This window comes from Agelaius tricolor, unplaced genomic scaffold (genome assembly GCF_023055355.1).
Source record: "Agelaius tricolor isolate 1412-34295 unplaced genomic scaffold, bAgeTri1.0.p SCAF_110, whole genome shotgun sequence".
Classification (NCBI taxonomy): domain Eukaryota; kingdom Metazoa; phylum Chordata; class Aves; order Passeriformes; family Icteridae; genus Agelaius; species Agelaius tricolor.
This window is the reverse complement of record NW_027269370.1, coordinates 249,285-264,368: the sequence shown is the minus strand read 5'-3', so window position 1 is coordinate 264,368 and position 15,084 is coordinate 249,285. Positions and strand designations below refer to the sequence as shown.

Genomic DNA, 15,084 nt, shown 5'->3' with positions numbered 1-15,084 from the left:
CGGGCCGGATGTGGTGGCTGCTGAAGGCGGCGATGAGGGGGAAGCGCAGGCCCTGGTGTAACAGGGACCCCACAAACCCCAATCAAACCCCAATTAACCCCAATTAAACCCCAATAAAACCCCAATTAAACCCTATCAAACCCCAATTAAAGCCAAATTAACCCTAATTAAAGCCCAATTAACCCCAATTAACCCCACCCCAGCTCCTCTCTGGGCCGGATGTGGCGGCTGCTGAAGGCAGCGATGAGGGGGAAGCGCAGGCCCTGGTGTAACATGGACCCCACAAACCCCAATTAAACCCCTATAAACTCCTGTCAAACCCCAATTAACCCCAATTAAACCCCAATAAACCCCAATTAAACCCCAATTAACCCCAATTAACCCCAATTAAGCCCACCCCAGCTCCTCTCCGGGCTGGATGTGGTGGCTGCTGAAGGAGGCGATGAGGGGGAAGCGCAGGCCCGGGTGTAACAGGGACCCCATAAACCCCAATAAACCCCAATAAAACCCTATCAAACCCCAATTAAACCTCCATTAAACCCCAATTAAAGCCCAGTTAACCCTAATTAAAGCCCAATTAACCCCAATCAGGCCCACCCCAGCTCCTCTCCGGGCCGGATGTGGCGGCTGCTGAAGAAGGCCATGAGGGGGAAGCGCAGGCCCTGGTGTAACAGGGACCCCATAAATGCCTATCAAACCCCAATTAAACCCTATCAAACCCCAATAAAACCCTATCAAACCCCAATTAACCCCAATTAAGCCCAATTAACCCCACCCCAGCTCCTCTCCAGGCCGGATGTGGCGGCTGCTGAAGAAGGCCATGAGGGGGAAGCGCAGGCCCTGGTGTAACATGGACCCCACAAACCCCAATAAACCCCAATAAATCCCAATAAAACCCTATCAAACCCCAATTAAACCCCAATTAACCCCAATTAAACCCTAATTAAACCCTAATTAAGCCCACCCCAGCTCCTCTCTGGGCCGGATGTGGCGGCTGCTGAAGAAGGCGATGCGGGGGAAGCGCAGGCCCTGGTGTAACATGGACCCCATAAACCCCAATCAAACCCCAATTAAACCCCAATTAACACCAATTAAACCCCAATTAACCCCAATTAAACCCTAATTAAGCCCACCCCAGCTCCTCTCCGGGCCGGATGTGGCGGCTGCTGAAGAAGGCGATGCGGGGGAAGCGCAGGCCCTGGTGTAACAGGGACCCCACAAACCCCAATTAAACTTAAATAAAACCCCAATTAAACCCCAATTAAACCCCAATTAACCCCAATTAACCCCACCCCAGCTCCTCTCCGGGCCGGATGTGGCGGCTGCTGAAGAAGGCGATGCGGGGGAAGCGCAGGTCCTGGTGTAGCATGAACACCCTCACGGGGATGATGTTGGGGTCGCACAGGTGGTTGATGAAGCGGCTGACGTTGCCATAGTAACGGGCGTCGATGCAGTAAACCTCGCCGTCCTGTCGCGATAGGGGGCGTGGTCACGGCAAAAGGGGGCGGAGCCACGCCCGAACAGCGATGACATTAAGGATTTTGGGCTCGTTTCTGATGATTTTGGGGTTTTTTTCTGCTCGTTTGGGGTCCCCCTGCTCGGCAAGGAAGCCTCAGCGCCTTTAGGGATCCCCACCTGAAATTTTGGAGCCACCTCCAAAATCTTTGGGATCCCCGAAAATCTCTGGGGTCCCCCCCAAAATATTCCTGGGAGGCCGACAATGGGTGAATGGGGTGGAGCTGGTGTCCCAAATTTTGGGGTGGGTTCTGAAGATTTGGGGTCCCCCCACTCCCTGGGGAGCCTCAGCACCTTTAGGGACCCCTTAAAAATTTCTGGGGCCCCCAAAAATTTTTGGGACCCCCAAAATCCCTGGGACCCCTTAAATGGGTTTCAATCCCCATTGGGTGAATGGGGCGGACCTGGGGTCCCAAATTTTGGGGTCCCCCCAAATATTTTGGGGTGCCCTCAGCTGCACACCTGGAGACCCTCAACACCTTTAGGGACCCCTCCAAAAATTCTGGGACCCCCAAAATCCGTGGGACACCCCAAAAATTTTTGGGACCCCTTAAATGGGAAAAATCCCCATTGGGTGAATGGGGTGGAGCTGGTGTCCCAAATTTTGGGGTTTTTGGGAAATTTTGGGGTCACCCTAAACGTTTTGGGGTCTCCTCCCCTCCCTGGGGAGCCGCCTCAGGACCTTTAGGGACCCCACCCAAAAATTCTGGGACCCCCCCAAAAATTTTTGGGACCTCTTAAATGGGAAAAATCCCCATTGGGTGAATGGGGCACACCTGGGGTCCCAAATTTGGGGTTTTTCCCAAATTTTGGGGTCCTCCCAAATGTTTTGGGGTCTCCTCCCCTGCACATCTGGTGACCCTCAACACCTTTAGGGACCCCCAAAATTTTGGGATCCCCAAAATCCCTGGGACCCCTTAAATGGGTTAAAATCCCCATTGGGTGAATGGGGCAGACCTGGTGTCCCAAATTTGGGGTTTTTCCCAAATTTTGGGGTCACCCCAAATATTTTGGGGTCTCCTCCTGAGGACCCTCAACACCTTTAGGGACCCCCAAAATTTTGGGATCCCCCAAAATCCCTGGGACCCCTTAAATGGGTTTCAATCCCCATTGGGTGAATGGGGCGGACCTGGGGTCCCAAATTTGGGGTTTTTGGGAAATTTTGGGATCACCCTAAAAGTTTTGGGGTCTCCTCCCCTGCACATCTGGGGACCCTCAACACCTTTAGGGACCCCTTAAAAAATTCTGGGACCCCCCAAAAATTTTGGGACCCCCCCAAAATCCCTGGGACCCCGAAAATGGGAAAAATCCCCATTGGGTGAATGGGGCGGACCTGGGGTCCCAAATTTGGGGTTTTTGGGAAATTTTGGGGTCACCCCAAATATTTTGGGGTCTCCTCACCTGCACACCTGAGGACCCTCAACACCTTTAGGGACCCCCCAAAAATTCTGGGACCCCCAAAAATTTTTGGGACCCCAAAATCCCTGGGACCCCGAAAATGGGAAAAATCCCCATTGGGTGAATGGGGCAGACCTGGGGTCCCAAATTTTGGGGTTTTTCCCAAATTTTGGGGTCATCCCAAATATTTTGGGGTCTCCTCCCCTGCACACCTGAGGACCCTCAACACCTTTAGGGACCCCCAAAAAATTTTGGGATCCCCCAAAAATTTTTGGGACCCCCAAAATGGGAAAAATCCCCATTGGGTGAATGGGGTAGACCTGGTGTCCCAAATTTGGGGTTTTTCCAAAATTTTGGGGTCACCCCTAAAGTTTTGGGGTCTCCTCCCCTGCACAGCTGAGGACCCTCAACACCTTTAGGGACCCCCAAAATTTTAGGATCCCCCAAAATCCCTGGGACCCCTTAAATGGGTTTCAATCCCCATTGGGTGAATGGGGCAGACCTGGTGTCCCAAATTTGGGGTTTTTGGGAAATTTTGGGGTCACCCCAAATATTTTGGGGTCTCCTCACCTGCACACCTGGGGACCCCCAACACCTTTAGGGACCCCCAAAAAATTTTGGGATCCCCCAAAATCCCTGGGACCCCTTAAAAGGGAAAAATCCCCATTGGGTGAATGGGGTAGACCTGGGGTCCCAAATTTGGGGTTTTTGGGAAATTTTGGGGTCACCCCAAATATTTTGGGGTCTCCTCAGCTGCACACCTGAGGACCCTCAACACCTTTAGGGACCCCTTAAAAAATTCTGGGACCCCCAAAAGTTTTTGGGACCCCAAAATCCCTGGGACCCCGAAAATGGGAAAAATCCCCATTGGGTGAATGGGGCAGACCTGGTGTCCCAAATTTGGGGTTTTTGGGAAATTTTGGGGTCACCCCAAATATTTTGGGGTCCCCTCCCCTGCACATCTGGGGACCCCCAACACCTTTAGGGACCCCTTAAAAAATTTTGGGATCCCCCAAAAATTTTTGGGACCCCCAAAATGGGAAAAATCCCCATTGGGTGAATGGGGCGGACCTGGGGTCCCAAATTTTGGGGTTTTTCCCAAATTTTGGGGTCATCCCAAATATTTTGGGGTCTCCTCAGCTGCACACCTGGGGACCCTCAACACCTTTAGGGACCCCCAAAATTTTAGGATCCCCAAAATCCCTGGAATACCCCAAAAATTTTTGGGACCCCTTAAATGGGAAAAATCCCCATTGGGTGAATGGGGCGGACCTGGTGTCCCAAATTTGGGGTTTTTGGGAAATTTTGGGGTCACCCCAAATATTTTGGGGTCTCCTCCTGAGGACCCTCAACACCTTTAGGGACCCCCAAAATTTTAGGATCCCCCAAAATCCCTGGGACCCCAAAAATGGGAAAAATCCCCATTGGGTGAATGGGGTAGACCTGGTGTCCCAAATTTGGGGTTTTTGGGAAATTTTGGGGTTTTTGGGAAATTTTGGGGTCACCCCAAATATTTTGGGGTCTACTCACCTTTAGGGACCCCCAAAATTTTAGGATCCCCAAAATCCCTGGGACCCCTTAAAAGGGAAAAATCCCCATTGGGTGAATGGGGCGGACCTGGGGTCCCAAATTTTGGGGTTTTTGGGAAATTTTAGGGTCCCCCCCGAATTTTTGGGGTCCCCCAGCGCCCTGACCTTGTTGTCCAGGTCGAACAGGTAGGAATCGTCCTCCCTCACGTCGGCCTCAGCGTCTGAGATCAGCTCCCCCACGTACCTGGGGCAAAAAACGCTGGTTTTGGGCAATTCCAAAAATGGTAAAAATCCTTTAAAAATGTAAATTTTGTCCCCAAAAAGGTGAAGTTTTCATACAGAGGAAAATTCATTCAAATTCCTGTTGAGTTATGGAAAAAAAGCTGGAAAATCTGCCTCAAAATTCACCAAAAAATGGAAAATTTGCTAAAAAAAACCACTAAAATTTCAGTGAATTGTGTAGAAATCTCCTAAAATTCACCCAAAAAATTAGGGAATCTCCCTGGAATCCCTAAAATTGCCAAGAAATCCAAAATTCGCCCAAATCCTCCGAAATTCCTGGAAATCCTCAAAAAAACCCCACAAATCTACCTCAAAATCCCCCCAAAAATCCCTAAAAACCCCAAAAAATCCCCAAAAAAAAACCCCAAAAAAGCCAAAAATCCACCCCAAAAATCCACCCCAAAAAGCCCAAAATCCACCCCAAAAAACCCCAAAAATCCACCCCAAAAATCCCCAAAATCCACCCCAAAAAGCCCCAAAATCCACCCCAAAAAACCCCAAAATCCACCCCAAAAAACCCAAAATCCACCCCAAAAAACCCCAAAATCCACCCCAAAAAAGACAAAAATCCACCCCAAAAAAACCCCAAAATCCACCCCAAAAAGCCCCAAATCCTCCCATTTTTAGGACTTTCCCTCACAAATTTTGGGATTTTCCCTCCATTTTTGGGGTTTTCTCCCAAATTTCAGCATTTCCCTGCCCCTTTTGGGGATTTTTTTCTCCATTTTTGGGATTTTTCCCTCCCCATTTTTGGGATTTTTTTTCTCTATTTTTAGGATTTTTTCCCTCCCTGTTTTTGGGATTTTCCCTCCCCATTTTTGGGGTTTTTCCCTCCCAGATTTTGGGATTTTTTTCTCTATTTTTGGGGTTTTTTTCCCCATTTCTGGGGTTTTTTTCCCCCCATTTCTGGGGAGTTTTTTTCCCCATTTTTGGGATTTTTTCTCCATTTTTTGGGGTCTTTTCCCTCCCTGTTTTGGGGATTTTTTTTCTCCATTTTTGAGCTTTTCCCCCATTTTTTGGGTCTTTTTCCTCCATGTTTTGGGATTTTCCCTCCCCATTTTTGGGATTTTTCCCTGCCCATTTCTGGTTTTTTTCCCCATTTTTTGGGGGTTTTTTCCCCCATTTTTTGTTTGTTTTTTTTTTTCCCCATTTTTAGGATTCCCCCTCCCCCCATTTTTGGGTTTTTCCCCCCATTTTTGGGATTTTGGGGTCCCTGGGGCCTGACTCACTCGCAGATGAAGGCAATGAAAATTGCCCATTTTCCCCCATTTTTTGGGGTTTTTTTCCCCATTTTTTGGGGTTTTTTCCCCCTTTTTTTTTGTTTTTTCCCCTTTTTTTTTTGTTTTTTTCCCTATTTTTTGTTTTCCCCTCCCCATTTTTAGGATTTCTCCCCCATTTTTGGTATTTTTCCCCCCATTTTGGTGTCCCTGGGGCCTCACTCACTCGCAGATGAAGGTCATGAAAATTGCCCATTTCCCCCCCATTTTTTGGGGTTTTTTCCCCATTTTTTGGGTTTTTTTCCCCATTTTTTTTTGTTTTTTCCCTATTTTTTATTTTTCCCTCCCATTTTTGGTATTTTTCCCCCCCATTTTGGTGTCCCTGGGGCCTCACTCGCAGATGAAGGCAATGAAAATTGCCCATTTTCCCCCATTTTTTGGGGTTTTTTTCCCCCCTTTTTTTTTGTTTTTCCCCCATTTTTTGGGGTTTTTTCCCCCTTTTTTTTTTTTGTTTTTTCCCCTTTTTTTTTTGGTTTTTTCCCTATTTTTTTGTTTTTCCCCCATTTTGGTGTCCCTGGGGCCTCACTCGCAGATGAAGGTCATGAAAATTGCCCATTTTCCCCCATTTTTTGGGTTTTTTTTCCCCCATTTTTTTTGGGTTTTTTTCCCCTTTTTTTTTTGTTTTTTTTCCCTATTTTTTATTTTTCCCCCCCATTTTTTGGGATTTTTCCCTCCATTTTTGGTTTTTTTTCCCTCCCATTTTTTGGGGGTTTTTTCTCCATTTTTAGGACTTTCCCTCCCCGTTTTTTGAGGTTTTTTCCCCATTTTTGGGGTTTTTTCCCCTTTTTTTTTTGCTTTTTTTCCCCATTTTTGGGGGGTTTTTCCCCATTTTTTTTTGTTTTTTTTTTCCCATTTTTAGGATTTTTCCCTCCCCATTTTCTGTTTTTTCCTCCCATTTTTTGGGATTTTTTTCTCCATTTTTAGGACTTTCCCTCCCTGTTTTTTGAGGTTTTTCCCCCCATTTTTGGGGTTTTTTTCCCCATTTTTTGGGGTTTTTTCCCCATTTTTTGGGGTTTTTTCCCCATTTTTTTTGTTTTTTCCCCATTTTTAGGATTTTGCCCCCATTTTTGGTATTTTCCCCCCATTTTGGTGTCCCTGGGGCCTCACTCGCAGATGAAGGTCCCGGGGGGAATCGCCTGCAGCGCCCGCACCCCCCAGCCCATCTTGGCCGTGCGGTAGAGCTGGAGCCGCACCCTGGAATGGGGAAAAATAACGGGAATTTGGGAAAAATGGGGAAAAAATGGGGAAAATGGGGAAAAATGGGGATTTGGGGGGAAAATGGGAAAAATATTGGGAATTTTAGGGGGGAAAATGGGGAAAAATGGGGGCAAAAAAAGGGGAAAAATGGGGGGAAAATGGGGAAAGATGGGGAAAAATAATGGGAATTTTAGGGGAAAATGGGGGGAAAGAGGGAAAAAAAAGGGGATTTTTTTGGGGGAAAAAAGGGGGGAAAATAGGGATTTTGGGGAAATGGGAAAAATATTGGGAATTTTAGGGGAAAAAATGGGGGAAAATGGGAAAAATATTGGGAATTATAGGGAAAAAATGGGAGGAAATATGGGAGAATGGGAATTTTGGGGAGAAGAATGGGGGAAAATGGGAATTTTGGGGGAAAATGGGGAAAAATGGGGGGAAAATGGGGGAAGAAGGGGGAAATTAATGGGAATTTTAGGGGGAAAAATGGGGGAAAAATGGGGGGAAAAATGGGGATTTGGGGGAGAAGAATGGGGAAAAAAAGGGGATTTTTTGGGGGGAAAAATGGGGATAATTGGGGGGAAATGGGGAAAAAAGGGGGAAAATTGGGAATTTTGGGGAGAAAAATGGGGAAAAATAATGGGAATTTTGGGGAGAAATGGGGAAAAGATGGGGAAAAATGGGGGAAAGTGGGGAAAATGGGGAAAAGATGGGAAAAAATGGGGGAAAATGGGGGGGAAATGGGAAAAGATGGGGAAAATGGGAATTTTGGGCGAAAAAAGGGATTTTAGGGTGAAAATGGCAGAACTGAAGGAGTTTTGGGGCAGAATTTGGGGATTTTGGGGTTTTGGGGTCTCACTTGATGCCGCTCTGCACCACGCGGTTCTTTGGGGTGCAGAATTTGGGATTTTGGGGTTTTGGGGGTCCAGGATTTGGGATTTTGGGGTTTTTGGGTACAGAATTTTGGGATTTTTTGGGGTTTTTTTGGGACTTTTGGGGTTTTTGGGCACAGAATTTTGGGATTTTTTGGGATTGTTTGGGTGCAGAGTTTTGGGGTTTTTGGGGTTCAGGATTCAGAATTTTGGGGTTTTTGGGGTCGGGTATTTGGGATTTTTGGGATTTTGGGGTTTTTGGGCGCAGAATTTTGGGATTTTTTGGGGTTTTTTTGGGATTTTTGGGGTTTTTGGGTGCAGAATTTTGGGGTTTTTTGGGATTTGGGGGTTTTTGGGGTCCAGGATTCAGGATTTTGGGGTTTTTTGGGGTTTTTTTGGGGGTTTTTTGGGGTTTTTGGCCCCCACTTGATGCCGCTCTGCACCACGCGGTTCTTTGGGGTGCAGAATTGGGGATTTTTGGGCGCAGAATTTTGGGGGTTTTTGGGGTTTTTTGGCATTTTTGGGGACCGGTATTTGGGATTTTGCCATTTTTGGGTGCAGAATTTTGGGGTTTTTTGGGATTTTTGGGGTTTTTGGGGTCGGGTATTTGGGATTTTTGGTATTTTGGGATTTTTGGGCACAGAATTTTGGGGTTTTTGGGTGTTTTTGGCCCCCACTTGATGCCGCTCTGCACCACGCGGTTCTTTGGGGTCTGGTATTGGGGATTTTTGGGGTTTTTGGGCACAGAATTTTGGGGTTTTTTGGGATTTGGGGGTTTTTGGGGTCCAGGATTCAGGATTTTGGGGGTTTTTTGGGGATTTTTTAGGTTTTTTGGGTATTTTTGGCCCCCACTTGATGCCGCTCTGCACCACGCGGTTCTTTGGGGTGCAGAATTGGGGATTTTTGGGGTGCAGAATTTTGGGGGTTTTTGGGGTTTTTTTGGCATTTTTGGGGACCGGTATTTGGGATTTTGCCATTTTTGGGTGCAGAATTTTGGGGTTTTTTGGGATTTTTGGGGTTTTTGGGGTCGGGTATTTGGGATTTTTGGTATTTTGGGATTTTTGGGCACAGAATTTTGGGGTTTTTGGGTATTTTTGGCCCCCACTTGATGCCGCTCTGCACCACGCGGTTCTTGCAGCTCCTCCAGCAGGTGCAGGCCTGGTTGCACTCGAAGATCAGGGGGGGCTCGATTTTATTGAACTCCTGCAGCAGCCGCCCGTCCTGGGGAAAAGGGGGAAAGGGACAATGAAACTGGCCCAAAACAGCCCAAAAACAGCCCAAAAACACCCCAAAAATGCCCTTTAAAATAGCCCAAAAATATCATTGAAAATGCCCCAAAATAGCCCAAAAATACCCCCAAAAACAGCCCAAAAATACCCTTTAAAATAGCCCAAAAATGCCCCAAAAATACCCTTTAAAATACCCCAAAAATATCATTTAAAATGCCCCAAAAATAGCCTTTAAAATACCCCAAAACAGCCCAAAACAAGCCCAAAACCAGCCCCAGAACCACCCCAAAAATACCCTTTAAAATAGCCCAAAAGAGCTCAAAAATGCCCTAAAAATATCCTTTAAAATACCCCAAACCAGCCCAAAAACAGCCCAAAAATGCCCTTTAAAATAGCCCAAAAATATCATTGAAAATGCCCCAAAATAGCCCAAAAATACCCCCAAAAACAGCCCAAAACCACCCCCAGAACCACCCCAAAAATACCCTTTAAAATACCCCAAAAGAGCTCAAAAATGCCCTAAAAATATCCTTTAAAATACCCCAAAACAGCCCAAAAACAGCCCAAAAATACCCTTTAAAATAGCCCAAAAATATCATTTAAAATGCTCCAAAAATACCCTTTAAAATACCCGAAAACAGCCCAAAAATACCCCAAAAAATCTTTTAAAATACCCCAAAAATATCCTTAAAAATATCCTTTAAAATCACCCCAAAACCACCCCCAGAACCACCTCAAAAATAACCTTTAAATGACCCCAAAAGAGCTCAAAAATGCCCTAAAAATATCCTTTAAAATACCCCAAAAATATCATTTAAAATATCCAAAAATCAGCCCAAAATACCCCAAAAAATGCCCAGAACCACCCCGAAAATACACTTTAAAATACCCCAAAACAGCCAAAAAATACCCCAAAAATATCATTAAAAATACCCCAAAAATACCCTTTAAAATATCCCAGAAATACCCTTAAAATACCCCAAAATCACCCCAGAACCACCCCAAAAATACCCTTTAAAATACCCAAAAACAGCCCAAAAACACCCTTTAAAATACCTGGAAATTTTCCTTAAAAATATCCCAAAATCACCCCAAAAACACCCCCAGAACCACCTCAAAAATAACCTTTAAAATACCCCAAAATAACTCAAAAATACCCTGAAAATACCCTTTAAAATAGCCCAAAATAGCTCAAAATTACCCCAAAAATACCATTTAAAATACCCCAAAACAGCTCAAAAATACCCTTTAAAATACTCAAAAAATATCCTTTAAAATACCCCAAAATCACCCCAAAAACACCTCCAGAATCACCCTGAAAATACCCTTTAAAAAACCCCAAAAATATCATTTAAAATATGCTAAAATCACCTCAAAATACCCCAAAATCACCCCCAGAACCACCCCAAAAATACCCTTTAAAATACCCCAAAAATATCCTTTAAAATGCCCCAAAAATAACCTTTAAAATACCCCAAAACAACTCAAAAATACCCCAAAAATACCCTTTAAAATACCTGGAAAATTACCCCAAAAATATCCCAAAATCACCCCAAAATCACCCCCAGAACCACCTCAAAAATACCCTTTAAAATACCCCAAAACAGCCCAAAAATACCCCAAAAATATCCATTAAAATACCCTAAAAATATCCTTAAAATATCCCAAAAATATCCTTTAAAATATCCCAAAATCACCTCAAAATACCGCAAAACCACCCCCAGAACCACCTCAAAAATAACCTTTAAAATACCCCAAAACAGCCCAAAAATACCCCAAAAATATCCTTTAAAATACCCCAAAACAGCTCAAAAATACCCCAAAAATATCCATTAAAATACCCTAAAAATACCCTTTAAAATACCCCAAAACAGCCAAAAAATACCCCAAAAATATCCTTTAAAATACCCGAAAAATATCCTTTAAAATATCCCAAAAATATCCTTTAAAATATCCCAAAAATATCCTTTAAAATATCCCAAAATCACCTCAAAATACCCCAAAAACACCCCCAGAACCACCTCAAAAATAACCTTTAAATGACCCCAAAACAGCCCAAAAATACCCCAAAAATATCCTTTAAAATACCCCAAAACAGCTCAAAAATACCCCAAAAATATCCATTAAAATACCCGAAAAATATCCTTTAAAATACCCCAAAACAGCCCAAAAATGCCCTAAAAATATCCTTAAAAATACCCCAAAAATATCCTTAAAATATCCCAAAAATATCCTTTAAAATATCCCAAAAATATCCTTTAAAATATCCCAAAAATATCCTTTAAAATCACCCCAAAACCACCCCCAGAACCACCTCAAAAATAACCTTTAAACGACCCCAAAACAGCCCAAAAATACCCCAAAAATATCCTTTAAAATACCCCAAACCAGCCCAAAAATACCCTAAAAATATCCTTTAAAATACCCCAAAACAGCCCAAAAATACCCCAAAAATATATTTTAAAATACCCCAAAAATATATTTTAAAATACACCAAAAATATCATTTAAAATACCCCAAACCAGCCCAAAAATACCCCAAAAATATCCTTTAAAATACCCCAAACCAGCCCAAAAATGCCCTAAAAATATCCTTAAAAATACCCCAAAACAGCCCAAAAATACCCCAAAAATATATTTTAAAATACCCCAAAAATATCCTTTAAAATACCCCAAAACAGCCCAAAAATACCCCAAAAATGCCCTTTAAAATACCCCAAAATAGCCCAAAAATACCCCAAAAATATCCTTTAAAATACCCCCAAAATGTCCTAAAAAATATTTTTGGGGTATTTTTTGGGGTATTTTTGGGGTATTTTTTGGGGTATTTTTTGGGGTATTTTTCAGATATTTTGGGGATATTTTTGGGGGATATTTTTGGGATTTTTGGGGATATTTTTGGGATATTTTTGGGTTTTTTGGGGATTTTTTTGGTATATTTTAGGGGTATTTTTGGGGATATCTTTCGAATATTTTTGGGATATTTTAGGGATATTTTTCAGATATTTTGGGGATATTTTGGGGATATTTTGGGGATATTTTTGGGGTATTCATGGGGATATTTTTGGGATTTTTTGGGGATATTTTTTGGAATTTTTAGGGGTATTTTGGGGGCTATTTTTCGGATATTTTGGGGGGTATTTAGGGGAAATATTTGGGATTTTTCGGGGTATTTTTGGAATTTTTTAGGGCTATTTTTCGGATATTTTGGGGATATTTTTGTGATATTTTGGGGGTATTTTGGGGGATATTTTTTGGATATTTTTGGGGGTATTTTTAGGATATTTTGGGGATATTTTGGGGCTATTTTTGGGCTATTTTTGGGATATTTTTTGGGATATTTTGGGGGTATTTTTGGGATATTTTTTGGGATATTTTGGGGATATTTTTTGGGGATATTTTTTGGATATTTTGGGGGATATTTTTGGGATATTTTTGGAGATTTGTTTTTGATATTTTGGGGATATTTTGGGGATATTTTTGGGATATTTTTGGGGTTTTTTGGGGATATTTTTGGAGATATTTTTAGGATATTTTTGGAGATATTTTTTGATATTTTGGGGATATTTTTGGGGGTATTTTAGGGAATATTTTTGGGCTATTTTTGGGATATTTTTGGGGATATTTTTGGAGATTTTTTTTATATTTTGGGGATATTTTGGGGCTATTTTTGGGCTATTTTGGGGCTATTTTTGGGATTTTTCAGGGATATTTTTTGGGATATTTTAGGGATATTTTGGGGATATTTTAGGGAATATTTTTGGGGATATTTTTGTGGTATTTTTGGGATGTTTTTGGGCTATTTTTGTGATATTTTGGGGATATTTTTGGGATATTTTTTGGGATATTTTGGGGATATTTTGGGGGTATTTTTGGGATATTTTTTGGGATATTTTGGGGATATTTTTTGGGGATATTTTTTGGATATTTTGGGGGATATTTTTGGGGATATTTTTGGAGATTTGTTTTTGATATTTTGGGGATATTTTGGGGATATTTTGGGGATATTTTTGGGGATATTTTTGGGGATATTTTTGGAGATATTTTTAGGATATTTTTGGAGATATTTTTTGATATTTTGGGGATATTTTTGGGGGTATTTTAGGGAATATTTTTGGGCTATTTTTGGGATATTTTTGGGGATATTTTTGGAGATTTTTTTTTTATTTTGGGGATATTTTGGGGCTATTTTTGGGCTATTTTTGGGATATTTTTGGGATATTTCAGGGATCTTTTTTGGGATATTTTTGGGATATTTTTTGGTATATTTTTGGGGTATTTTTTTGATATTTTGGGGATATTTTTGGGGTATTTTTGGGATATTTTCTGGGCTATTTTGGGCTATTTTTTGGGGTTTAATTCCCCTTTTCCCCTCTCACCTTGTCGTACCAGCAGCGGATGCTGAGCTGCCCACAGAGGCAGTTGGAGGAGGAGCAATCGTCCTGGCAGGTGCAGTGCTGCAAAATCACCCAAAATCAGCCAAAATTGACCCAAAATCAGCCAAAATCAGCCAAAATCAGCCAAAATTGACCCAAAATCACCCAAAATTACCCAAAATCACCCCAAAATCAGCCAAAATCACCCCAAAATCACCCAAAATTACCCAAAATCACCCAACATTGACCCAAAATCACCCTAAATTCATCCAAAATCAGCCAAAATTGACCCAAAATCAGCCAAAATCAGCCAAAATCACCCAAAATTGACCCAAAATCACCCAAAATTACCCAAAATTACCCAAAATCACCCAAAATCACCCCAAAATCAGCCAAAATTACCCAAAATCACCCCAAAATCAGCCAAAATCACCCCAAAATCACCCAAAATTACCCAAAATCACCCCAAAATCAGCCAAAATTGACCCAAAATCACCCAACATTGACCCAAAATCACCCAAAATTTACCCAAAATCAGCCAAAAATCACCCCAAAATCACCCCAAAATCACCCAAAAATTACCCCAAAAATTACCGCAAAATAACCCAAAAGTCACCCAAAATGACCAAAATCACCCAAAAATTACCCCAAAAATCACCCCAAAATCACCCAAAATCACCCAAAATCACCCAAAATGACCCAAAATGACCCAAAATCACCCCAAAATGACCCAAAATCACCGATTTCCTGCATTTTTTCACCGATTTTCCCCATTTTTTCCCCATTTTTCCACCAATTTTCCCCATTTTTTCACCGTTTTTCCCATTTTTTCTCCCAGTCCCTCCCAGTCCATCCCAGTCCCCCAAATCCCCATTTTTATCCAATTTTACCCCCAAAATTCCAATTTCTCCACCATTTTTCCGCCGATTTTCCCCATTTTTTCTCCCAGTCCCTCCCAGTCCATCCCAGCACCCCCCAAATCCCCATTTCACATCCAATTTTACCCCCAAAATTCCCATTTCTCCACCATTTTTCCACCGATTTTCCCCATTTTTTCCACCCATTTTCCACCCATTTTCCCACGTTTTTTTCCACCGATTTTTCCACCCATTTTCCCCATTTTGTCACCAATTTTCTCCATTTTTTCACTGATTTTCCCCATTTTTTCCCCGTTTTTTCCCCATTGTTTCACTGATTTTTCCACCAATTTTTCCACCGATTTTTCCACCAATTTTCCCCATTTTTCCACCGATTTCCCCCATTTTTTCCCCATTTTTTTCCCCCATTTTTCCACCAATTTCCCCCATTTTTTCACCGATTTTCTCCATTTTTCCACCGATTTTCCCCATTTTTTCCCCATTTTTCCACCGATTCTCCCCATTTTTTCACTGATTTTTCCACCAATTTTTCCAC

The 15,084-nt window shown here is 42.6% G+C and overlaps 1 protein-coding gene across 1 annotated transcript in view; it reads right to left on the bottom strand.

Moving 5' to 3' along the window:
• The window catches only part of EHMT2 (euchromatic histone lysine methyltransferase 2), a 61,580-nt gene that overhangs the window by 3,912 nt on the left and 42,584 nt on the right, over positions 1-15,084 (bottom strand). The window contains 5 exon segments of the mRNA XM_071419563.1: positions 1,293-1,468; positions 4,608-4,686; positions 7,109-7,195; positions 9,173-9,288; positions 13,675-13,752. Coding sequence (XP_071275664.1) covers positions 1,293-1,468; positions 4,608-4,686; positions 7,109-7,195; positions 9,173-9,288; positions 13,675-13,752 — 536 coding nt within the window.